Below are 25,626 nucleotides of genomic sequence, written 5' to 3' on the forward strand. Positions count from 1 at the left end.
CCACTGCTTGGCTTAAGGTTAATCTCCCACTACGTGAGTTTTTCACTTGCTCTTGTTTTCTTTAATATTTGCTCAAGAGCCATGGTTTTGGTCTAAAAAAAAAACACAATATAAATGAATTTGAATTAAATGGCACCCGGATTATGAAGTAAATATCTTTAAGGTAAATCATGTAAATCTGTCTCAATTAAATCCAAGTCAGTAATAATAAATGTTGTTTCATAGTGGCATCACAGTTAGCGAGGGGTTAAAAAACACAACCTCTGTGTCTGTGGGAGGAAACAGCAGTGTGTAGTCGTATAGTACTAGTATTACAAAAGGACAATGGGATCATGATGGAACATTGTGGTACTCAGCAACAGGGCTTTACTCACTCTTAAATTTTCTATAGATATGAGAGAAATACCCAATACTCATATCAGATCACTGGTACTGTAAGTAGTGAAAATGGGACGGATTTGGAATAAACAAACTCAGGGACGCTTGGTCACGTTGACTTTTGAATGGAGTGACACATCGTTCTTTTTTCCACCTGCCCTGTCGCTCCACACCGAGGGTACGTGTACCGCTCATTTCTGATGGGAGAATATCAAATGTTCTGATACTCCAATGTCAACAAGAAAGTAAAACAATGACTATTTACGACCACTGATAACTGAGGAAAATCTTTGAATCCCTGTTGTATTGAACAGAGCAGGAGCACACGACACTCGGAGACAATCGTTTATTGATTACTTTTGATAACTTGAACAGATACAAAGCAGAATGTAGCCAACAATTAGTTTATTAAAGGGATTGTGACATGAAAAACACATTTTTCTTGATTTTTTGTGTTTTGTTGGGTGTCTTGACATCAATTACACCCAAAAAACAACAAACTTTTAACATTCAGTGTATTGTGTGCTTTCTGGGATTTTCCGCATAACTATGCAAAAACGGCGCATGTGGTTTGGTGGCGGATCGTTACGTAACGATCCGCTAAATCACCGCCCCCTCCACCCAGCTCCCTGCCTCCGCTCCTCTCCAGCGCACCAAAAAAGGCTGATTTATGGTTCCGCGTTACACCGACGCAGAGCCTACGGCGTAAGGTTACGCGGCGACGCGCAGCATACGCCGAACCCTACGGCGTAGGCTCTGCGTCGATTTAACGCGGAACCATAAATGAGGCTTAAAAAGGAGCTGTTTAGAGCCTCTTTTGTTCTAATCACCGGAGGAAAACTGCTAAGAAGACCCGCGGCCACTGACTGGACTTAAGACAAGGGGAGAGTGCTGCTTGCATGCCTTTATTTTTATGATTGTTTGCTGTGGTTCGCCCTCCTGCTTTTCCGTGCATGCTTCGCCTGTCGCTCTCCGACGCCGCTGTGAGCGTATGGCTGGAGGAGGAGGAGGTTTGGAGGAGGAGCGGAGCAATGATTGACAGGAATGGGGAAAAAGGAAGCATTTTTCACGGCGCAAAAAAACACTGTAATAAAAAGCCAGGAAAAGAGTACTAGAGTGAAGTTTTTCTTGTTACACTCTTTTAGACACATTTGAGGGATGTTGGCCAAGACTTTTAATAGTGTTAAAAGCATGTTAAAAATGATGTCACAATACCTTTAAGCAAAACAAGAAAAAAGTATCAATATTATTGATGGAATAATCATCTGTAGTACATGATGTTCCTCGCTTGATCAAAGTAAAGTAACAAAGATGTGACATGTTGTCGTTGATTAGGGAAAAAAAGGCAATAAATCTTTAATGAAACAAAACATTCCAACTGAAAACACCCTTGAAGCAGCTGCTAATCAAAAAGATCTGCTTCAAATTTGATTATGTTTTGTTCAGAACTGTGAGAATATGATGCGATTAAATCACTTTTACACAGCTGCATTAATGCACTTCTATGTAGAATTGCCTGATCAGCATTCAAAGATCATAAAAAGCATTTTCCCTCCACCAGCGGACGCTGAGATTCAAACACTCACGCTGTTTTCCATCACAAATGGGTCCAGGTATGTGTATGGTAGCTCCATCTTCTTGTTTCTGTCATTGATTTCTATGCTTAACTTCTTAAGCTCTCGTTGGAAGGCTCTTATCTTCACTCGGGAACATTCTTCGGTGAATTGTTTCTGCGGGTAGTCACCAAGATGGAGCTGCAGAAGTTAAAAACACTTTTAGTTTGTCTTCTACAAGCGTTTATCAGCAGAGAATCTTAAAGGTCCTCGTAGTCTCTCTTGTCTCATCAGGTGGACCCTGCAACGTTGTTTCCGACTGAATCTTAAGTGACAGTGGTGACTGATTGGATGTTGAGTACATGTGAAGTGACAAGACTTGAAATGTATCATCTTCATGTGTCTAAAACTAGTGAGAACATGAAAGGACTACTGCCCTGTTGGTTAGCATGTGATTACCTTAGCTGGAGTTAGACAAAATGCCACTTAAACCACAACATCTTGATTCAAAGCTGCAGCTCAACTGGACTTTAATGTGACCGCAGTGTTACAAGGTCAGGTTCAGCTGATGTGCAGTAAACCATATCTGAGGATGAAGCCTTCAGGACGTCTAATGATTCTGTCAGTAGGTGTGAAAGGAGCTGATTTCATAGCAGCAGATTTGGTTTGACAGCAGGTTCCCTGACTGCAGTACTGGAAGTAAACAGAGGCACCAAATGCCCTGTGACCATGTGTCCACTCCCTGGACCTGGTGCACCAGGAAACCTTACTGCTATTCTGGAACCTTTTAGAGAGGTCTGAATTAGAGGTCACTCAGGACAGTAGCCTGATTTATGGTTCTGCGTTAAACCAACGCAGACCCTACGCCGTTGCCGTGACGCCGTTGCCGTGACGCCGTTGCCGTGACGCCGTTGCCGTGACGCCGTTGCCGTGACGCCGTTGCCGTGACGCCGTTGCCGTGACGCCGTCGTGAATCCTTCGGACTTCTCCGTCACTCCATTTCGCCGCGGAGCAATACCCCCCCAGTTGATACTTTTATTTAGCTTCCGGCTTTTCCGGTCACAGTGAATCAAAGGGATAAGGACAATTATTGTGCAAAAAAACAAAACAACCCAAAAAAAAATAAATCACACACACACACACGAAGAAAAGAGCACTTTAAGTTCACTACTGTTTGACGAACCTGAACCAGAAATGCGTTGCTACCAAGCAAACCAATCACAACCCTCTCGGTCTGCGTTGGGTCTGCGTCGCCTCGACGCGTAGGCCTAGTTACAATTTTTGGGAGGTGCACGTCAGGCTATGGCGTAGGCTATGGAGAGACTCCCGCGTAGCCGCGTACCCTACGGTGTAGGCTCTGCGTCAGTGGCGGCCTTTGGCATCAGGGGGCCCGTTTCAATATTTAATATGGGGCCCTATTTATTACTATATTTGCCAGCTATGTGTCCTGCGTCCGTGACGCATTATAAGCTGAAAGAACGCAGTAAACGCATCCATGCGTGACGCATGGATGTGTTTACTGCGTTGGTGTTATTAGAGTGGGCGGCAGCCGCTGCTGTAGTCGGTGCAGATGCTGGACCAAAGAAAGAGGTCACTTTCGGAAGACTACTGTTACCTTTCTTAATTTCCAGTCCTATCTCCGAACCGTAGTTGGGAGAGCTGGTATTTAAATACAGTTTCTGGCTCGTTGCTGGTAACCGGCGGTTGTCTGGGAGTCCGGGGAAAGTGAAGGAAAAAAGGACGGAGGAAAAATACTGTCCGTGCAACCTCGCACATTTATCACAAACTTGTAAAGAGCAAACAAAACACTTGAGGGCTGACAACTGAAAGCTAACGGAGGACACACTAAAAAAGTAACTGCACACGTGGACCGGTCTTCCACACGCGCACACCTGCATCTCCCTCTTTCTCCTCCGCTGCACCCACTACGTCTCAAGGCTGATTTATGGTTCCGCGTTACACCAACGCGTAAGGTACGCTGCGACGCACACCGTACGGCGTGCATTGCCGCGTACCCTACGCCGTAAGCTCTGCGTCGATTTAACACGGGACCATAATTCAGGCTTTACACACACACACCCGAACACAGACACCGCCTTAAAGGGGACCGGGCTGGCCGGTAACACTACTCACAGCTTTCTTTTTTATATCTGCTAATTTTCACTTTTCAGCACCACTCTGGTATGTTCGTTTCATTTTTCTTGGATGTTAGCTGGTTAGTTTAATGGCGGGTAGTGATTTATTATTGTGTCTTCCTTGCAGCATTTATTTTTTTTGTCAGTCAGTTGGGGGCCCCCTGGTGGCCAGGCCCGTTTCAACTGAAACGGTTGAAACATAGGTAAGGCCGCCTATGCTCTGCGTTGATTTAACGCAGAGCCATAATTCAGCCTAGAGACAGTCTTATCTCAGCAGGACAACTCCAGTCGCCTAATCTAAATTAGCACATTTAGAATTGATGTTGTGAAGCTGAAGCTCAGCTGATAACCAGGATTCAGGAGAGACTCGAGCTGCATGATGTGACCAAAAATGCAGAAGTAAAACTACTTTTTCCCCCCTTTAATCAGTAAGGTCTTCCATGTCCCTTTTTTGCGTTAGCATCCATCTTGTGTACTTTTATGCCACATGTACCTTCGCTATGTTCTGTCTTTATATTGTAACGGACTGAGTGTCATTAGGTCAATTAAGATTTAACTTTGTTTTTTTATTGTACTGACATTCACTGAGTGCATTGAACATGCCACGAGCTGATAGGGCCATAAACCAGTTCAGATACCACAACACTGGCTGAGTCAGGATACGTGTTGTTGGGAAGAGTGTTCTGTTTCTATGTGTGAGTGCGATCGATGAGCAGAGAGCTTTGTGTGCCAGTTCTGTTTTCACAGCTTAGTTCTGGTTGTTTGGCTGTGTATTTCAACCTGATCTCACAAAAATCTGTGAAATGCCCACGACCTCTCACCACTATTTTCCGTGGTACCAACACGGAAACTGGTATAATTACGTGTCAGCACCACGGATATTGTACCATGCAGAGTCAATGGGATCCGTGGTCGTGATATATACACGAATTATGACATTATTATTATTTATATATTATTCTTTGTTATAGTGGCTAAATTATGCGTTTTTGTCGCGCAAGGTACGGTTTTTTACTGTCAGTTTGTAAAAACATGTTTTTAATGCTGTTTTAGCAGTGTTTTAATGAGGTTTTAATGGGAGCACAAGGGATATAGTACTATGCAAAGTCAATGGGAGGCGTGGTCGTGATATATACACGAATTATGACATTATTATTATTTATATATTATTCTTTGTTATAGTGGCTAAATTATGCGTTTTTGTCGCGCAAGGTACTGATTTTTAATGTCAGTTTGTAAAAGCACGTTTTTAACGCTGTTTTAGCAGTGTTTTAATGAGGTTTTAATCTGACCACCACGGAGGCGTGGTCGTGATATATACACGTTTTATGACATTATTATTATTTATATATTATTCTTTGTTATAGTGGCTAAATTATGCGTTTTTGTCGCGCAACGTACTGTTTTTTACTGTCAGTTTGTAAAAGCCTGTTTTTAATGCTGTTTTAGCAGTGTTTTAATGAGGTTTTAATCTGACCACCACGGAGGCGTGGTCGTGATATATACACGTTTTATGACATTATTATTATTTATATATTATTCTTTGTTATAGTGGCTAAATTATGCGTTTTTGTCGCGCAACGTACTGTTTTTTACTGTCAGTTTGTAAAAGCCCGTTTTTAACGCTGTTTTAGCAGTGTTTTATTGAGGTTTTAATCTGACCACCACGGATATAGTACTATGCAAAGTCAATGGGAGGCGTGGTCGTGATATATACACGAATTATGACATTATTATTATTTATATATTATTCTTTGTTATAGTGGCTAAATTATGCGTTTTTGTCGCGCAACGTAGGCCTACTGTTTTTTACTGTCAGTTTGTAAAAGCCAGTTTTTAATGCTGTTTTAGCAGTGTTTTAATGAGGTTTTAATCTGACCACCATGGATATAGTAATATGCAAAATCAATGGGGTCCGTGGTCGTGATATATACACGAATTATGACATTATTATTATTTAGATATTATTATTTGTTATAGTGGCTAAATCATGCGTTTTTGTCGCGCAAGGTACGGTTTTTTACTGTCAGTTTGTAAAAACATGTTTTTAATGCTGTTTTAGCAGTGTTTTAATGAAGTTTTAATGGGAGCACAAGGGATATAGTACTATGCAAAGTCAATGGGAGGCGTGGTCGTGATATATACACGAATTATGACATTATTATTATTTATATATTATTCTTTGTTATAGTGGCTAAATTATGCGTTTTTGTCGCGCAAGGTACTGATTTTTAATGTCAGTTTGTAAAAGCACGTTTTTAACGCTGTTTTAGCAGTGTTTTAATGAGGTTTTAATCTGACCACCACGGAGGCGTGGTCGTGATATATACACGTTTTATGACATTATTATTATTTATATATTATTCTTTGTTATAGTGGCTAAATTATGCGTTTTTGTCGCGCAACGTACTGTTTTTTACTGTCAGTTTGTAAAAGCCTGTTTTTAATGCTGTTTTAGCAGTGTTTTAATGAGGTTTTAATCTGACCACCACGGAGGCGTGGTCGTGATATATACACGTTTTATGACATTATTATTATTATTTATATATTATTCTTTGTTATAGTGGCTAAATTATGCGTTTTTGTCGCGCAACGTACTGTTTTTTACTGTCAGTTTGTAAAAGCCCGTTTTTAACGCTGTTTTAGCAGTGTTTTATTGAGGTTTTAATCTGACCACCACGGATATAGTACTATGCAAAGTCAATGGGAGGCGTGGTCGTGATATATACACGAATTATGACATTATTATTATTTATATATTATTCTTTGTTATAGTGGCTAAATTATGCGTTTTTGTCGCGCAACGTAGGCCTACTGTTTTTTACTGTCAGTTTGTAAAAGCCAGTTTTTAATGCTGTTTTAGCAGTGTTTTAATGAGGTTTTAATCTGACCACCATGGATATAGTAATATGCAAAATCAATGGGGTCCGTGGTCGTGATATATACACGAATTATGACATTATTATTATTTATATATTATTATTTGTTATAGTGGCTAAATCATGCGTTTTTGTCGCGCAAGGTACGGTTTTTTACTGTCAGTTTGTAAAAACATGTTTTTAACGCTGTTTTAGCAGTGTTTTAATGAGGTTTTAATCTGACCACCACGGATATAGTACTGTAGCGATCAGGATGTATCAGAAGGATGAGGAAGCGTAAACCAATTTAACAGATTTATTATCTGTTACAGAAATGGGTTACTGATGGCCGTAACCACGCCAAAACAACAAAAACCCAGCTGAGTTTACTCAATCAGCTGTTCAACTCCGCTCAACAGCTGTTCAACTGACGCTCCTCCCACCGGGCGCCGCTCAGCCGCTCCACGCATGCGCACACTCACACTCACACTCACAACTCCCGTGCTTACCCCGACCCTACCTGTTCTCTACCCACAGGCTTAACATTAAACAGAACATCTGAACATGACAACATTACTAACATAACTGAACATTACTGCAGGGTCGCTACAGTACTATGCAACACAGTCTCACTCCGGAGGTACCCTTCTGCGTCTCTTTCAGACGCAAGTAGGCTCCAATTGACTCCAATGTAATCCCGTCTGCGGCTATATCTGACGCTCAGAGCAGCTGATCACTGCGTCCTCATTCCTCTTTTAAAATGCAAATATTTCAATTTAAAAAATGTTATCCCACAATCTCTGTTCAGTGAGTATCATGCATGGTTTATCAGTTATTAAGAAGCATTTTTCCACTTTGACCAGAGTGAAATGCGGATGGAATTGGTCACCAACAAACGACAGCAGCCTTTTTGAAAAATATATTTTTAGTTTAATGCATTGCATGCATGCGTTTATTCCCATATATTCTGTGGCTGTAGCCTACTAGTTGTCTGACATTTTTGGGAGATGTATATATATTTTAAAAACTTAAATAGGGGACTAGTAGCCGTCGTCTCGCTTTATATCCTCCCCCCACCAAATCACCATGACAACCAAACACTACACTCCCGACTCCTCTCACATAAAAACGTACCCTGCCTACTTGTTCCAAAGTACAAAAACGTAGAGGGATTACAATAATAGCCCTTGAATTGTATAAATACATTTTTCTGACTTCCTTTTTTTAAGTTATGGATAACTGAAACAAATTGTTTGAGTAGCCCAGTAATGATTTGTACGCTTGGTAAGTCTCAGCCAATCACGGGGCTGGTTGTTAGTAGGTAGGGACCCGGATCATGCCAGCCAATCAGAATCCTGGAAAAACATCAACAAATGACACGTGTAACTTCCAGTTAAGGATGATTTATGGTTCCACGTTACACCAACGCAGAGCCTACGGCGTAGGGTACGCGGAGACTCACACCGTACGGCGAGCATCGCCGCGTACCCTACGCCGTAGGCTCTGCGTCGATTTAACGGGGGACCATAATTCAGGCTTTACTTCCAAGACGGAACGAGTCTTTCGTTTGGAGTGACAGAGAAGTGGAGTTACTTTTAAGTGTGACTTTAGAATATTAAACAGGTAAAATACAAGAACATATTGACGGTGGCCAAACTTATTGTAAACACAGGTCGCACACGTGACGCTGGTGAAAAAAAGAGTTGTTTTTAACAGTGATGGATAATTGCAGGCAATACACTACCCATAATCCTCAGCTACCGTTGCTATAGAGACGACGCCAGTCCGCTTTGCTTGACAAAATCGTTTTAACTATTTATATTTATTATTTATTATTATTATTATTATTATTATTATTATTATTATTATTATTATTATTATTATTATTATTATTATTATAATTATTAATATTTATATATAACTATTTTAACATTTCTAAACACAAAAACACGAAAGTGTCCTTGATAATTCAATAATACAATAGATTCATGTTAAGGACATCCGTTTTAATTAGTTCTCCTTCGATTATGACATGTTATTAATGCTCAGTAGGCAAAGGAGCTTTCCAGAGATCCAGAACATGAACATAAACATAAACATAAACATAAACATAAACCCCCGAGCAATTATTACATAAACAATGGCAGGTAAAAACTCCCATAGTGGGAGAAAAGCCTTAAGCCAAACAGTGGCAAGGAAAACTCCCCTTTAGGAGGGAAGAATCCTTGAGCAGGACCAGGCTCATAAGGGGGGACCCTCCTGCCGAAGGCCAAACTGGGGGAGTCAGGGACGTCAGCAGCACACAGCAGGCAGGCGGAAGCAGCAACAGGATGACCAGAGGGGGGGGGGGGGCGTCAGCAGCATTTCGTGTCTATTTTTGAACAGTTCACTAATGCTTTGAGCTACGAGTCTGTCTGATCAGGGGATGCCCCCAAACAACATATAAGAAATTCATACTCCTAGCTAAAGGCGTTAGTGAACTATGCAAAAAAAGACACAAAATAGGCCCTGTTCCATTAGTCAGGAGGCTCTCAGACCTATACGTGTCTACACCCTCCTAACCAGCCAGAACGTTTTGGAGGAAACACTGTTGCAGAAGTCATAGAAATCTGAATTTCTTATATGACGCCCATCTGCACCAACGTTAGTTTGGTGCAGATCGGACCTGTACTTTTCGATGGGCGGGGCTTTGAAACGTCACCTTTTCCAACATTCGAACGGACACTGTTGCCATAATATTTGACCAAACCAAGTAAAACTTGATCTGTGGCCTCCATATGGGGCCTAGGTTGGGCTTGCCAAGTCTCAACTCTGTGAACCCTCTGCAATGCCAACTAGCTCTGTGGAAGTCTAAACGGATTAAAACGGATGTCCTTAACATGAACCTATTGTATTATTGAATTATCAAGGACACTTTCGTGTTTTTGTGTTTAGAAATGTTAAAATAGTTATATATAAATATAAATAATAATAATAATAATAATAATAATAATAATAATAATAATAATAAATAATAAATATAAATAGTTAAAACGATTTTGTCAAGCAAAGCGGACTGGCGTCGTCTCTATAGCAACGGTAGCTGAGGATTATGGGTAGTGTATTGCCTGCAATTATCCATCACTGATAAAAACAACTCTTTTTTTCACCAGCGTCACGTGTGGGACCTGTGTTTACAATTAGTTTGGCCACCGTCAATATGTTCTTGTATTTTACCTGTTTAATATTCTAAAGTCACACTTAAAAGTAACTCCACTTCTCTGTCACTCCAAACTCGTTCCGTCTTGGAAGTAAAGCCTGAATTATGGTCCCGCGTTAAATCGACGCAGAGCCTACAGCGTAGGGTACGCGGCGATTCGCGCCGTACGGTGTGAGTCTCCGCGTTCCCTACACCGTAGGCTCTGCGTTGGTGTAACGTGGAACCATAAATCATCCTTAACTGGAAGTTACACGTGTCATTTGTTGATGTTTTTCCAGGATTCTGATTGGCTGGCATGATCCGGGTCCCTACCTACTAACAACCAGCCCTGTGATTGGCTGAGACTTACCAAGCGTACAAATCATTACTGGGCTACTCAAACAATTTGTTTCAGTTATCCATAACTGAAAAAAAGGAAGTCAGAAAAATGTATTTATACAATTCAAGGGCTATTATTGTAATCCCTCTACGTTTTTGTACTTTGGAACAAGTAGGCAGGGTACGTTTTTATGTGAGAGTCGGGAGTGTAGTGTTTGGTTGTCATGGTGATTTGGTGGGGGGGGATATAAAGTGAGACGACGGCTACTAGTCCCCTATTTAAGTTTTTAAAATATATATACATCTCCCAAAAATGTCAGACAACTAGTAGCCTACAGCCACAGAATATATGGGAATAAACGCATGCATGCAATGCATTAAACTAAAAATATATTTTTCAAAAAGGCTGCTGTCGTTTGTTGGTGACCAATTCCATCCGCATTTCACTCTGGTCAAAGTGGAAAAATGCTTCTTAATAACTGATAAACCATGCATGATACTCACTGAACAGAGATTGTGGGATAACATTTTTTAAATTGAAATATTTGCATTTTAAAAGAGGAATGAGGACGCGGTGATCAGCTGCTCTGAGCGTCTGATATAGTCGCAGACGGGATTACATTGGAGTCAATTGGAGCCTACTTGCGTCTGAAAGAGACGCAGAAGGGTACCTCCGGAGTGAGACTGTGTTGCATAGTACTGTAGCGACCCTGCAGTAATGTTCAGTTATGTTAGTAATCAGTGTTGGGGGTAACGCGTTACAAAAGTAACGCAATTACAGTAATGTATTACTATTTGCTGTAACGCAGTAATATAACGCATTACTAATACATTTTCGGTAATATATTACTCTTTACAATCTAAGTAACGCGCGTTACAACGCATTTTAACCCGTTTAGCTGTTGTTTTTTAAAGAATTCACCAACACCGCGTCCGCGAGACATCCCGACAACAGAAAAAAGCGTTGGGAACGCGGCGCGGCGGAACGTAGCGCCGCTGGACACTGTTTGTGTGGGGACTGTTCAGTGAGCAGAGCCGGCAGGGAAAAGTCAACAGTGCGGCGTGTCCGTGTGTAACTTAAATCTACCATGGTCTCAGCGTTAGGGCTCGGCCAAGTGAGGCTTTATTAATATATGGGCTTTATACATTTATTAAATATATATGAGCGTGGAGTCGGCGAGGAGCTGCGCGCGGCGAGGAGCAGGAGCCGGGCTCACAGTCAGTCGCGCTGAGAGCGGATTTATGGTTCCGCGTTAAATCGACGCAGAGCTTTCGCCGTAGGGTACGCAGTAGTTCGCGTAACCCACGGCGTATGGCCTGCGTTGGTGTAACGCGGAACCATAAATCAGCCTTAAACCACACCTGCAGCCCATCAGGAGGAGAGGTTAAAACAGCTGCGAGTTGTTGATTGCTGGTTCGTTTTGTTAACTCTGAGAGCTTTATTGGTTTGTTTGTTAGCTTGCTGGTGTTTTTTTTCTCTCTGGGAGTTATTTATGAAGAAGTTCTGAGTTCCGTGTGAGCAGTATTCGAGTTGAGGGGGGATGAGGGGTGATGTGATGGCACCCCCCCTGAAATTAAAACGGTCCAAATCACCCCCCCCCTGAAATAAAAACGGTCCAAATCATCCCCCCTGAAATAAAAACGGTCCAAATCATCCCCCCTGAAATAAAAACAGTCCAAATCATCCCCCCCTGAAATAAAAACGGTCCAAATCACCCCCCCTGAAATAAAAACAGTCCAAATCATCCCCCCTGAAATAAAAACGGTCCAAATCATCCCCCCTGAAATAAAAACAGTCCAAATCATCCCCCCTGAAATAAAAACGGTCCAAATCATCCCCCCTGAAATAAAAACGGTCCAAATCATCCCCCCTGAAATAAAAACGGTCCAAATCATCCCTGAAATAAAAACGGTCCAAATCATCCCCCCTGAAATAAAAACGGTTCAAATCATCCCTGAAATAAAAACGGTCCAAATCATCCCCCTGAAATAAAAACGGTCCAAATCATCCCCCCTGTAAAACTGCCATCCCTCCTTTCCATCCCTTATGTCATTTCATCAATGAATGTGGTTTTACTGCTATTTCAACATTTAGTCGTCACCAGAAAAATAACACCAGAAAAATAACTTATTTGACAATTTTCACCTGTTTCAAGTACATTTTCACGTGAAATAAGTAGAAAAATCTGCCAGTGGGACAAGATTTATATTTTTTTGCTATTTTGTTGAAAGTAACTCAAAAGTAATACACAAGTAGTGTAACGCATTACAATTCAGATATAGTAATATTGTAATGTAACTAATTACTTTCAAATGACAGTAACTAGTAATATATAATGTATTATATTTTGGATGTAACTTGCCCAACACTGTTTGTAATGTTGTCATGTTCAGATGTTCTGTTTAATGTTAAGCCTGTGGGTAGAGAACAGGTAGGGGCGGGGTAAGCACGGGAGTTGTGAGTGTGAGTGTGAGTGTGCGCATGCGTGGAGCGGCTGAGCGGCGCCCGGTGGGAGGAGCGTCAGTTGAACAGCTGTTGAGCGGAGTTGAACAGCTGATTGAGTAAACTCAGCTGGGTTTTTGTTGTTTTGGCGTGGTTACGGCCATCAGTAACCCATTTCTGTAACAGATAATAAATCTGTTAAACTGGTTTACGCTTCCTCATCCTTCTGATACATCCTGATCGCTACAGTACTATATCCGTGGTGGTCAGATTAAAACCTCATTAAAACACTGCTAAAACAGCGTTAAAAACATGTTTTTACAAACTGACAGTAAAAAACCGTACCTTGCGCGACAAAAACGCATGATTTAGCCACTATAACAAATAATAATATATAAATAATAATAATGTCATAATTCGTGTATATATCACGACCACGCCTCTGTGGTGGTCAGATTAAAACCTCATTAAAACACTGCTAAAACAGCGTTAAAAACGTGCTTTTACAAACTGACAGTAAAAAACAGTACGTTGCGCGACAAAAACGCATAATTTAGCCACTATAACAAAGAATAATATATAAATAATAATAATGTCATAATTCGTGTATATATCATGACCACGGATCCCATTGACTCTGCATGGTACAATATCCGTGGTGCTCACATGTAATTATACCAGTTTCCGTGTTGGTACCACGGAAAATAGTGGTGAGAGGTCGTGGGCATTTCACGGATTTTTGTGAGATCAGGTTGGTGTATTTGTGTTAAGACAAACCCTGATTACACCTGACTGCTTCAATAGAGAAATGCTACAGTACACACAGATACAGGGGGAACAGCATTAACAGAATTAAATAATTCCGAATTAAACTATTTTCCTTCGAGTTTACATGGAAATAGTAATTCCGAATTGAGGTTTACATGGAAAACACGTTTGATCGGCTTTATCCAATTCCGCTTAAGGTCTGGGGGTTGGGAAGGTTCTGATTGGATAGGGGGGCGGACCGGAAGTTACGTCTGAAGAAAAACAAACTTAACCGCTTAGCCGCTACAACTTTGAAAATCTCTCAATTTTTATGTTTCCTGCCATCTGTACTTTTAATTATTTCCAGGTCCTCCAAGCTATTTATCAAATAAATCGTCTCTGCTCTTGACCACCGTTTACTGCCCAGCGCGGAATATAAGCATCATGGCGACAGACGGGCAAAGGAATGAGCAGCACAGAAAGACAGGAATTAATTTAAAGCGGAATGAGTGTATACATGATCGCGGAATTATTCTATTCAGATTTAAAATAAACCAGCCACTTACTTTGGAATTAAGTTTAATTCGGAATGGCCATTTTCATTCGGAATTAGGTGTTTACATGGTAATTTTTACTCATTTTAAATCGGATTTAATTTTAATTCTGAATTAAAGACGAATTAAACTTCCCATGTAAACGCACTGATTGTGGTGTATTAGAACCTCAACATTATGTTCAGTTGCAGACATTTTTTATGAGGTCTTGATGACTTACCGCATCACTGAATGTCTTGCTGAGCAGCCAAACAGTAGCCATGGCATTAACTGTTGTTTCCATGTTGGGTAATGTGGCCAGAATTGTTTTTTCAGTCACTTCCCCCTTTTTGGTTGGTGGCGGCAGCTGCAGGCTGCTGGGGCCGTTGGGCATCCAGCCGTAGTAGTCATACTGCAGTGAACCAAGACAGGTAACATTAACTGGTGATCCATTTTCCAAGTTTCCATGTTGATGCAGTAGCTTATTATCCCAGCTTAAACCAGCCATCTGAAGTACTTTTATTAGTTTGTGTGTATTTAAAGGCTGGAAATGCTCTCAGCACAAAACAAACAAACAACGCAGTTGTCAGAAAAAGTATGAAACCCAGTCCCTGATGGCCAATGCCCCTGAAGCTTTAGAGGTTTTCCCTGCTCCTGCACCTGAATTAGATGCATTGTTCAGCAGCCTCCAGGACCAGAATTAGAAACACTGATGAAGATGAATCCATTTGTTCCTCAGACAACTGAAACATTCAACGTCTGGGTAAAATAGAGAGATTCACCTGTCCAGTGTTCACAGCTGAATGCTCAGCAGAGCAAGTGTACATCACCATGGTAACGAACTTGACCAAATCAGGCAGGCTCTCAAATTTGTCTGGAATTCCTAATAATAAAAAATGCATTAGTTAAATACATTCATGTGACTACATTAATGGTGTGTAGTATATGAAGTGAACTTAAAGCCTTGTAACCATCGTGAATTAACCAACCATTATTTTTAGCAGAAAGGAATCCATGTTTGAAGATGTCCGAAATCCAGTTCTGCACTTCACGGTCTTTCTTGACCTGATCGTGATTTTTGTAGTAGCGGCCGAGCATTCCCTCCACAAACCTTTAAAAAACAAAAATACAATGAGTAAAATAGATTGGACTAAGAGATGGACTAAAAAGTAAGGTATACCTTGATGGGTGACAGTACATAGAAACATAGAATGTAGACAGAGTGATGCGACTGCATGTGAAATCGCTTGCGCGCGGTGGACATGTGAGGGGTGACATCCGCTGCTGATTCTGATGGATAGAGGAGGCAGATGTCCCCCATCCCTGAGTCTGGTTCTGATTACATCCATCCATACATCCACCCAGTTTCTATACTCGTTTTATCCAGTACAGGGTCACGGGGGTCTGCTGGAGCCTATCCCAGCTCATTACAGGCGAGAGGCAGATGTACACCCTGGACACGTCGTCATTCTATCGCAGGGCCGTTCTGATTACATGACATTATATTTATCAAATTTTATCCAAAGTGACTTATGGCGCTTATCCACTAGTACCTACTCAGCGCGACTCGACTCGGCGCGCCTCGTCCCGCCTCGTCCCGCCTCGTCCCGCCTCGTCCCGCCTCGTCCCGCCACCACTCGCCTCGTCCACGTTTTTTTTTCAACACCCAGGTGAGAAGTGGGCGGGTTGGAGCAAAGCTGCTGTGTATACTAAACACTAAAGATGTAGAACCTGGAGGAGATGATATATGTGCTGCTGGGTCTGTGGCTTGTGTTCGATATCAAGTTAAAAAATGAGAGTGAGAGAAGCTTCAAGCAGATTTTTTTTTTTTATTTTGTTCGTGTCGGCGCTGATGAGAAATCAGCTGAGAGCCGCGAGCAGCTATGAAGTGACCGAGCGCTTGGTAAATCTGGTCGTTCCTTATCACCCGTCTAGATCCCTTTTTAAGTCTCTCCTCAGCCACCAGGTTTATGAACACCTGTAACTCAGAGTTGGATCACCAAACAGACTTTTGCTGCCATTGCCTTTCGGATAAAATGAGGAAGCCGCGGGCTGCTCTTGTGCTGACTCCCACTTCTTGATTCAAACGTCTGACGACCCCGCCCCCGACCAATGAGTGGCATGTATTGTGATGAGGTGAGATCCAGGGCCGACTCAGCACGCTTAGAACCTCGGCAGAATAGCTAGAGAAAAAGTATCTACTCGACACGCCTCCACCCGCCTCGGCCCGTAGTGGAGAAGCGCAAGACGGGGGCGTGGTGGGTAGAAGCGCGCAGAGTAGGTACTAGTGGAAAAGTGCCATTACAATACAAGACTACAATCATCTACAGTAGATCACTAGTAAGTGGAGCTAAGTCGACGATCAAGTTCAGTTCAGTAAGTTAAAGGAGGAGCACAGTTCATGACACAAGGTGTTCTTGAAAAAATTACTTACATAATGAGACAGAGAGAGTGGCTGCGTCCGAAATCGAATACTTCCACCCTAATGAGTATGCAAAATGAGTGTGCGAGATTTTTTAGTGCGTCCAAAACATTAGAACGTACTCAATAGTATGCTCTATCCATACTCATTCCAGAGAAATTTTTTAGTTTGGATTGATGGACACTAGCCGAGCAGAAACTTCCCACAATGCAATGCAGCGGCGTTTGGTCGCTAAGTGATACGTATATGTCATCAGTGTTGTGCATGAACGCATTCAAATGAACACATTCATTTCTGTGAGAACGTTGAACTGAACGCAACATATTTGCAAATAAAGAACTAGAACGTGAACTTGTTCATTCTGCAAATCACAAACTGGAATTTTAACTGTTCAGATTATGTGAGTTTCAGCTTCAGTGTTTAGGTCCAATTATTACGGAAAAATCCTTCTCATTTCACCAGCGGGCGGCGCTCACATTTAAAATACTCGACGAGCCTGTTGCAGTCTTAACGAATGATGCCTGAATTATGGTTCCGCGTTACACCAACGCAGAGCTACGGCGTAGGCTCTGCGTTGATGTAAGGCGGAACCATAATTCAGCCTTGACAGGTGAAGAGAGACGTTGCAGACGCAGCGTCAGCGAGCCGTCAGATGATGATCCGTTTATCATTATTTGCGGGAATTTTACACATCGTCTCCCAAAGAGTCTGACGGTAGGAAACTAACCTTTCTGTGCAAATGATGTCCACCTGCACTGAGAAAAAAAGTCTGAACGTCTGCCTCGTCAACTTCAAATTTGAAACGTCATGTGGATTTAAAGCATCTGTCCAGTGGGAGAAAATATCTGCAAGTCCATGACAATCAAAAAAGTTCCCAGAAAGACCAAGACCACCCCAACAGCCCCAAACGACCCCAGTCCCACTGCTGCACATTCAGGGCTCTGATTTACCAGCAACAGGTAGACAAATTGATAATGGACTACAATGTTGGAGATTTACAGGCTCTTTGTAAAGTTGAAAAGCCACTAGAACAATACATGATTGTATACAGCAGGGGTCTTCAACCCTGGTCCTCGGGACCCCTGTCCTGCATGCTTTAGATGTTTCCTTGCATCATCACACCTGATTCTGATTAATGGCCGTCATCAGCTTGTCCAGGTCTGCACATGTCTGTTAATGACAGTCATTTTTATCAGGGTTCTGAGTGGAAACATCTAAAACATGCAGGACAGGGGGTCCTGAGGACCAGGGCTGAAGACCACTGGTATACGGTGAACAGTTTTAGGATAGGGGGGCTTTTCATTCGTACTTCTCACCTAAAAATATTGAAATGAACTGAATTTGAACTACGGTAGTTCAAAATGAAAATGGTGAACTATGAATGTGAACCTATCATTTTTAAACTATGTGAACTGAACTTTGAACTAGTTCATGAGAAGTATGTATGAACTTGCACAACACTGTATGTCATAAGTATAATATTAAGTATAATAATATTATTATATCATATTAATATTATAATATTCGTATTTAATAATATTATATAATGTCATCTTGTTTCGGCCAGAATAAACGGGAAAGAGCAGAGCGGAGCACTGCTACCGCTGCTGTGACAGGTTACCATGGTAACAACTCCCCCCCTCCCTACGGCAGGAAGTGCCTTGTGCGCTCTTAATAGTACGTCCGAATTAATGCACACTACTTATATTTACTCAAAAGTGTGCCGAATTTAAAGGGGACCTATTATGAAAAACACGTTTTTTCTTGTTTTAACATATATAAAGTGGTCTCCCCTCAGCCTGCCAGCACAGGGAAGATGAAATCCCATGAAAATCTGCAAGGTCGGTACAGCCCGCCCTGCTGAATCTTCCAGTGTCATGTGGTTTCTACGGGCCGTTTAGATTTGAGCATTTTCGTTACGTCACCAAAATGCAAACCACGCCCTCGGTCTCCTCCGCTGCTGAAACCACGCCCACAACCAACTCAGCCGGCCGGAGCTTCAGCCATTGTTTAGAAGCGGTGACTGTTTGAGCAACGAGGGGACAGTAAAAATGAGGTTTTGCATCAACATTTACCCTCATAAAAGGATCAGTTCCCACAGCACGGACCCGGCAACTGTACACGAGTCAGTGGTAAGTGACGTTATTTTTTTATGTTATTTATATTTGTCTATCAGTATAATCCTTGCATGGGCTAAGTATTTAGTTTAGCTCCGGAGCACCGGAGCCACTCACCGGACCGGACCGGTGAGGAGCCCCGGGCCCCGGTCGCTCCAGTGTTACCACCGGAGCTCTAATGGTAAAACATTTTTTTCTGTTCATAATTTCAGATCTTCCAAGCACCTGAAGCTGTTCAACGACACCTTCAGAAGATGCATGGTCCTTCCTTGAGCCAGCAATAGTGCATACATTTTATTTATATACAACTTATGTTTTATTTTTTAACAATAAAGTTGTCATTTGTGAAAATTCTGTGTTGTGATTTCTTTACAGTTAACATGATTAATTTGTCTTGAGGAATTGGAATAAATAACTGTGGTGTACCTCTTTAGAAATCTTCCTGTGTGAATGAGTGTGAAGACGAGGTGACCCGGTCAGGGTACTAAAGGCTGATTTATGGTTCTGCGTTACACCAACGCAGAGCCTACGGCGTAGGGTACGCGTCGATTTAACGCAGAACCGTAATTCAGGCTTTAAGATCCGTTTACACCGTGTAACTAAATGCGAGCAACCGACTATCACGTCAAACTGCGTGACATCGGACGCTCTCTGTCCACACTGAAACCGTTAAACTTGTGGCCAGTTAGGACAGTCCAATACAAAAAAAACAAAGCAATGGAATTTATTTTGTCGCAGAAGCTCCCTGGCATGGGACATGCAGCCGGCTGCTCTGGCCGAGGAGCGAGGGTTTGTCTCCTCCCCTGCTACATTCAAGCAGCCAATCAGTGCAGAGCCTCATTATCATAGCCTCCCCGCCTCTCAGGATCACTCACAGAAAAAGGGATTAGAAGTGGTAAAACTAGAGACATGGCCCACAGGCTGAATTTCTGTTTTATGTGTAAAAAATAAGCTTTAGATTGTTTTTAAGACATTCAAAGCCTGTTTAAAATATACATTAAATGCCATAATAGGTCCCCTTTAAGTATACTTTTTAGTATATACTTTTTATTATGGCATTTCGGACGCACCGAGTGACTTGGCAACAGTAACCAATGACAACATATCCGGGTCCCTACATACTAACCACCAGCCCTCTGATTGGCTGAGACATTACCAGGCTTATACTGTACTGTAACAGGTTGGATTAATTTTACACAACAACAAAGTCCAACAAAACACAAGAACAACAAAAACATAGCCTAATAAAACAAATACATTTCAGACACGCATTTGTAGGAGTTCAGCACCACGGATAGCCACCATCTGACATCCACTTCAACTAATGGCAGTAGTGTAGTAAAATTGGTACGGGGGCCCAAAAATTCACATACAAGTTCCAATTCAATTTGAAGTATTGTGGCCTACTCACCACTACTTGAAGGTACTCGGTGAGCCTTGCTTGAACTCGACCGGGGGCCCGGGGATGAAGCGCTGCTTACAACGTCAGGTTCATCTCCCACAGGAGGAGGATTAAGGCGAACAAAATATACGCCTAGCTTCGGCAATTTGGCTTTTTCTTGCCCTTTTTTCTTTTTCTTTGCGTTTTATCGCTCCACCTTTGTGTTTATAACTCACGCTCATGTTTAGGCTGTAGGATTACTGCTCTGTTGACAAGTGATGGTGACGTTGATAGACGGCTGTTGATGACGAACCATTTTACCCAAAATACATTTGGAGATTCCCCTCCTTGAACCACCACCTTACTGTGGTGGAGGGGTTTGTGTGCCCGAGTGATCCTAGGAGCTATGTTGTCAGGGGCACCTTGGACCTGTTTGCCATGGGTCTCCCATGGCAAACAGGTCCAAGGTGACGGGCCAGACTAAGAGCGGTTCACAAAGCCTACCATGAGAAGAAGGAAAGCAAGGACCGTAACGTCGCCCGGATCGGCGTCACCGGGGCCCCGCCCTGAAGCCAGGCCTGGGGTTGGGGCTCGCTGGCGAGCGCCTGGTGGCCGGGTCTTTGCCCATGGGACCCGGCTGGGCTCAGCCCGAAATGGCGACATGGGCCCGCCTTCCCGTAGGACCCGTAGGAAGGACCATGGCAGGCCGGTGCCATGTGGACTGGGTAGCAGTCGTGGCGGGGTGCCCCGACGACCCAATCCCTGGACCAAAACCCTCGCAGTGGGGACATGGAATATCACCTCGCTGGGGGGGAAGGAGCCGGAGCTTGTGCGTGAGGTTGAGCGGTACAGGCTAGAGATAGTCGGGCTCACCTCCACACATAGCTTGGGCTCTGGAACCCAGCTCCTTGAAAGGGGCTGGACCCTCCACTACTCTGGAGTTGCCCAGGGTGAGAGGCGGCGGGCTGGTGTGGGCTTGGTTATAGCCCCCCAGCTCAGTCGCCATGTGTTGGAGTTCACCCCGGTGAACGAGAAGGTCGCTTCCCTGCGCCTTCGGGTCGGGAAAAGGTCTCTCACTGTTGTTTGTGCCTACAGGCTGAACAGCAGTGCGGAGTACCCGGCCTTCTTGGGGTCCCTGAGAGGAGTACTGGATAGTGCTCCAACTGGGGACTCCATTGTTCTACTGGGGGACTTCAACGCTCACGTGGGCAATGACAGTGATACCTGGAGAGGCGTGATTGGGAGGAACGGCCTCCCCGATCTGAACCCGAGCGGTGCTTTGTTGTTGGACTTCTGTGCTAGTCACAGTTTGTCCATAACGAATACCATGTTCAAGCATAAGGGTGTCCATCAGTGCACGTGGCACCAGGACACCCTAGGCCGGAGGTCAATGATCGACTTTGTTGTTGTTTCATCTGACCTTTGGCCGCATGTCTTGGACACTCGGGTGAAGAGAGGGGCTGAGCTGTCAACTGATCACCACCTGGTGGTGAGTTGGATGCGCTGGCAGGGGAGGAGGCTGGACAGACTGGGCAGATTGTGGGCAGAAACGGATTGTGAGGGTCTGTTGGGAACGTCTGGCTGAGCCCTCTGTCAGGTACATCTTCAACTCTCACCTCCGAGAGAGCTTCTCTCAGATCCCGGGGGAGGTGGGGGACATCGAGTCCGAGTGGACCATGTTCTCTGCCTCCATTGTCGATGCGGCGGCTCGAAGTTGTGATAGCAGGGTCTCCGGTGCCTGTCGTGGCGGCACCGGCACAGCAGCCTCAGCAGGGATGCCCAGACTTCCTTCACCCCAGACACTTCCTCCAGCTCTTCCGAGGGGAGTCCGAGGCGTTCCCAGGCCAGCCGAGAGACATAGTCTCTCCAGCGTGTCCTGGGTCTTCCCTGGGGTCTCCTCCCGGTGGGACATGCCTGGAACACCTCCCTAGGGAGGCGTCCAGGAGGATCCGGTACAGATGCCCAAGCCACCTCAGCTGACTCCTCTCAATGTGAAGGAGCAGTGGCTCGACTCCGAGGTCCTCCCGGGTGACCGAACTCCTCACCCTATCTCTAAGGGAGCGTCCAGCCACCCTAAGGAGGAAACTCATCTCGGCCGCTTGTATCCGCGATCTTGTCCTTTCGGTCACTACCCAAAGTTCATGACCATAGGTGAGGGTAGGGGCGTAGATTGACCGGTAAATCGAGAGCTTCGCCTTTCGACTCAGCTCCCTCTTCACCACGACGGTCCGGTACATCGACCGCATAACTGCGGCCCTGCACCGATCCGTCTGTCAATCTCCCACTCCATTGTTCCCCTCACTCACAAGTGAACAAGAGCCCGAGATACTTGAACTCCTCCACCTGAGGCAGGACTTCTCCATCCACTCGGAGAAGGCATGCCACCCTTTCCCGATGGAGAACCATGGCCTCGGTTTTGGAGGTGCTGATTCTCATCCCTGCCGCGTCGCACTCGGCCTCAAACCGCCCCAGCACATGCTGAAGGTCCTGGTCTGATTCCCACATGTCAAAGTCAAATTAAACAGTAAGCCTACAAATTGAGAAGCTGATCTGTTAATACAATAAACCTTCTATAATATGTTATAAAATAACTTATTTTACATGGAAAGAACACCTTTTCCATTGTTTCATTTTATCCAAGCCTTTGCTTTTAAATACTGAAAGAAGGATGATGTTTTTTTTCATCTGTCAGACTTAAAAATGGAAAAGTTAAGAAGATTTCCTGGGGATTGTGGATGTAGTTCTGCCCCCAAATGCTCAGGATTAGGGATTGAGTGGAAGCCGCACAGAACTGGATTGTATCTAATTGCATTTATACTGAAGCTGTTAAGTCTGTAGAGTGTCTAAAGAAGACTTCTGTTGGGAATGGGCTTTGTACTGATAATCTGAAGTAAATTAACACATACTGTAAGAACCCAGACCCATTTCTACTTGGGTTACCTAACACAGACCAAGTGGACTGTGTACAATCTTTGCAGTGCATTTAGTAGCAGTGTGACCCCTTTATCACCATTGGTCCTTATGGATTAACGTGTTTCTGAGTAGAAACTGTGTATAGGACCTGTGGATGATGTCCCAGAGCTTCTCTCCATCCTCCTTGTAGTAGAAGTTTGGCACAGCCTCCAGCCCACGATACTTGATATCATCTTTTATGCAGAGGGACTTGTACGTCAGTGTTTCGAGGGATTTCCTCAAGATGGTCCACATGCCTTCTCCACCAGAAGCTGCAAACTGGACAGTTCAATCTCCTTTAGACGCTTTACATGACATTGGAAAGGGAAACACTGTTGGAATCAGAGTTGTGCTTTGATACCTTGGTGAAGGCTCCATCTTTAGATGTGAGAGACTGTCGAGCTGAATTGTTGATGAACAAAGTGTAGCGAAAGTGTTGAATGAGAAGCTGAAAGAGAGAAGAAACATCTCATTATTTTCTCTAACTGTTTAGGACGTGTTACTTTTACAGAATACCCCCAGGGATCCCCGAGAGGGGGGGAGGATGAGGATCCCACTCGGACAGACCAAAGAATGACGACCTTACGCAATGGAAACATGACAACGAGTACAGAATGCTTTTGTGGCAAAGTGTGCAAAAACCCGCGTGGCCTGAAGATCCACCAGACCAAGATGGGATGTGTGCAGAAGGTGCAGGTGTCACAGCGCGCAGGGGATCCCCCTGGTGAGACGCAGGAGGAGCCAGGCCTAGAGCCAAACCATAGTGCCCAGAACCTCCAGGTGACACAAGCCCCAAACCCACACAGACCACCAGAACATCGTCGGGTTAGATGGCCCCAAGCTAACAAGGAGCAGGAGTGGCGCCAGTTTGATGAGGACACCAATTCCATCTTGGAAGCAACAGCTAAGGGTGGAGTCGATCGACGTCTCACAACCATGACCACCATCATCATCAGCCTAGCAGCTGAGAGATTCGGCCTGGAGGAGAAGAAAGTGACGAAACTCCCGTATACCAAGAGCAACAGGGCAAACAAGATCCACCAGCTCAGACAGGAGTTGAAGGTCCTGACGCGGCGGTTTAAGGAGGCAAGAGAGGAGGAGAGGGGACCTCTGTCTGAATTGCGAAACATACTGCGTAAGAAGCTCATGACCTTGAGGAGGGCCGAGTGGCATAGGAGAAGGAGGAAGGAAAGAGCCAGGAAACGCACTGCCTTTCTAGCGAATCCATTCGGGTTTACAAAACAGCTGCTGGGGCAGAAGCGTAGTGGCCAACTTAACTGTTCCAAAGCAGAGATTGACCGTCACCTAGATGCAACCTATCAGGATGCTTCCAGGGAGCAAGAGCTGGGCTACTGCCATTCCCTGATTGACCCACCTGCACCAACACTGGACTTCGATGGGAGGGAGCCCAGCTGGAAGGAGATCCAGGAAGTGGTCAAGAAGGCAAGATCAAGCTCAGCCCCAGGACCGAGCGGGGTACCGTACAAGGTATACAAGAACTGCCCAAAGTTACTCCACAGGCTCTGGAGCATCTTGAAGGTGATCTGGAGGAGGGGAAAGGTTGCTGACCAGTGGCGCTTTGCAGAAGGTGTATGGATTCCGAAGGAGGAAGAGTCTAAAAACATCGATCAGTTCAGAACCATCTCCCTGCTCAGTGTTGAAGGCAAGCTATTCTTCAGCATTGTTGCCAGGCGTCTGACAGACTACCTCCTGAGGAACGACTACATCGACACTTCAGTCCAGAAAGGAGGGATCCCAAAGATAACAGGGTGTCTGGAGCATAATGGAGTTGTCACCCAGCTGATTAGGGAAGCCAGAGAGAACAAGGGCGACCTAGTCGTACTGTGGCTGGACCTCGCAAACGCCTACGGGTCCATACCTCACAAGCTTGTTGAAGAGGCATTACGCCGGCATCATGTCCCCGTCAAGTTCAGAGACCTCATTCTGGACTATTACAGCAGGTTCAGTCTGAGGGTCTCAGCGGGTTCCTCAACATCGGACTGGCATAAGCTGGAGAAGGGAATCATCACTGGGTGCACAATTTCAGTAATCCTCTTCGCACTTGCCAGGAACATGCTGGCGAAGTCTGCTGAGGTTCAGTGTAGAGGGCCTCTCACCAAGTCCGGCATCAGGCAGCCGCCCATCAGGGCCTTCATGGACGACCTGACTGTGACGACACCGAACGTCCCAGGGGGGAGGTGGATCCTGAAGGGCCTGGAGGAACTAACCAGCTGGGCCCGCATGACCTTCAAGCCTGCAAAATCCAGATCCCTCGTGCTGAAGAAAGGAAAGGTCACCAATAAGTTCCACTTCTCACTTGGCAGCATCCAGATACCATCCATCACCGACAAACCAGTGAAGAGCCTGGGGAAGGTGTTTCATTGCAGCTTGAAGGACAAGGCAGCCATCCATGCGACCAACCAGGAGCTGGAGGCTTGGCTAGCCACCGTGGACAAGTCAGGTCTACCAGGCAAGTTCAAGGCCTGGGTGCACCAACATGGCATCCTCCCAAGGATCCTCTGGCCCCTCTTGGTGTACGAGGTCCCGATCTCCACTGTTGAGGGATTTGAAAGGAGAGTCAGCAGGTTCC

The 25,626-nt window shown here is 44.3% G+C and overlaps 1 protein-coding gene across 1 annotated transcript in view; it reads right to left on the reverse strand.

Moving 5' to 3' along the window:
- Positions 1-1,665: 1,665 nt before the first annotated feature.
- The window catches only part of LOC133450677 (polyunsaturated fatty acid lipoxygenase ALOX15B-like), a 31,904-nt gene continuing 7,943 nt past the window's right edge, over positions 1,666-25,626 (reverse strand). The window contains exons 8-13 of the mRNA XM_061729487.1: positions 23,398-23,484; positions 23,146-23,315; positions 15,154-15,275; positions 14,947-15,047; positions 14,406-14,576; positions 1,666-2,132 (exon numbers count right to left, since the gene is read on the reverse strand). Coding sequence (XP_061585471.1) covers positions 1,953-2,132; positions 14,406-14,576; positions 14,947-15,047; positions 15,154-15,275; positions 23,146-23,315; positions 23,398-23,484 — 831 coding nt within the window. The 3' untranslated portion in view covers positions 1,666-1,952. The remainder of the gene's footprint in view (positions 2,133-14,405; positions 14,577-14,946; positions 15,048-15,153; positions 15,276-23,145; positions 23,316-23,397; positions 23,485-25,626) is intronic.

Source organism: Cololabis saira, chromosome 1, assembly GCF_033807715.1.
Source record: "Cololabis saira isolate AMF1-May2022 chromosome 1, fColSai1.1, whole genome shotgun sequence".
Classification (NCBI taxonomy): Eukaryota; Metazoa; Chordata; class Actinopteri; order Beloniformes; family Belonidae; genus Cololabis; species Cololabis saira.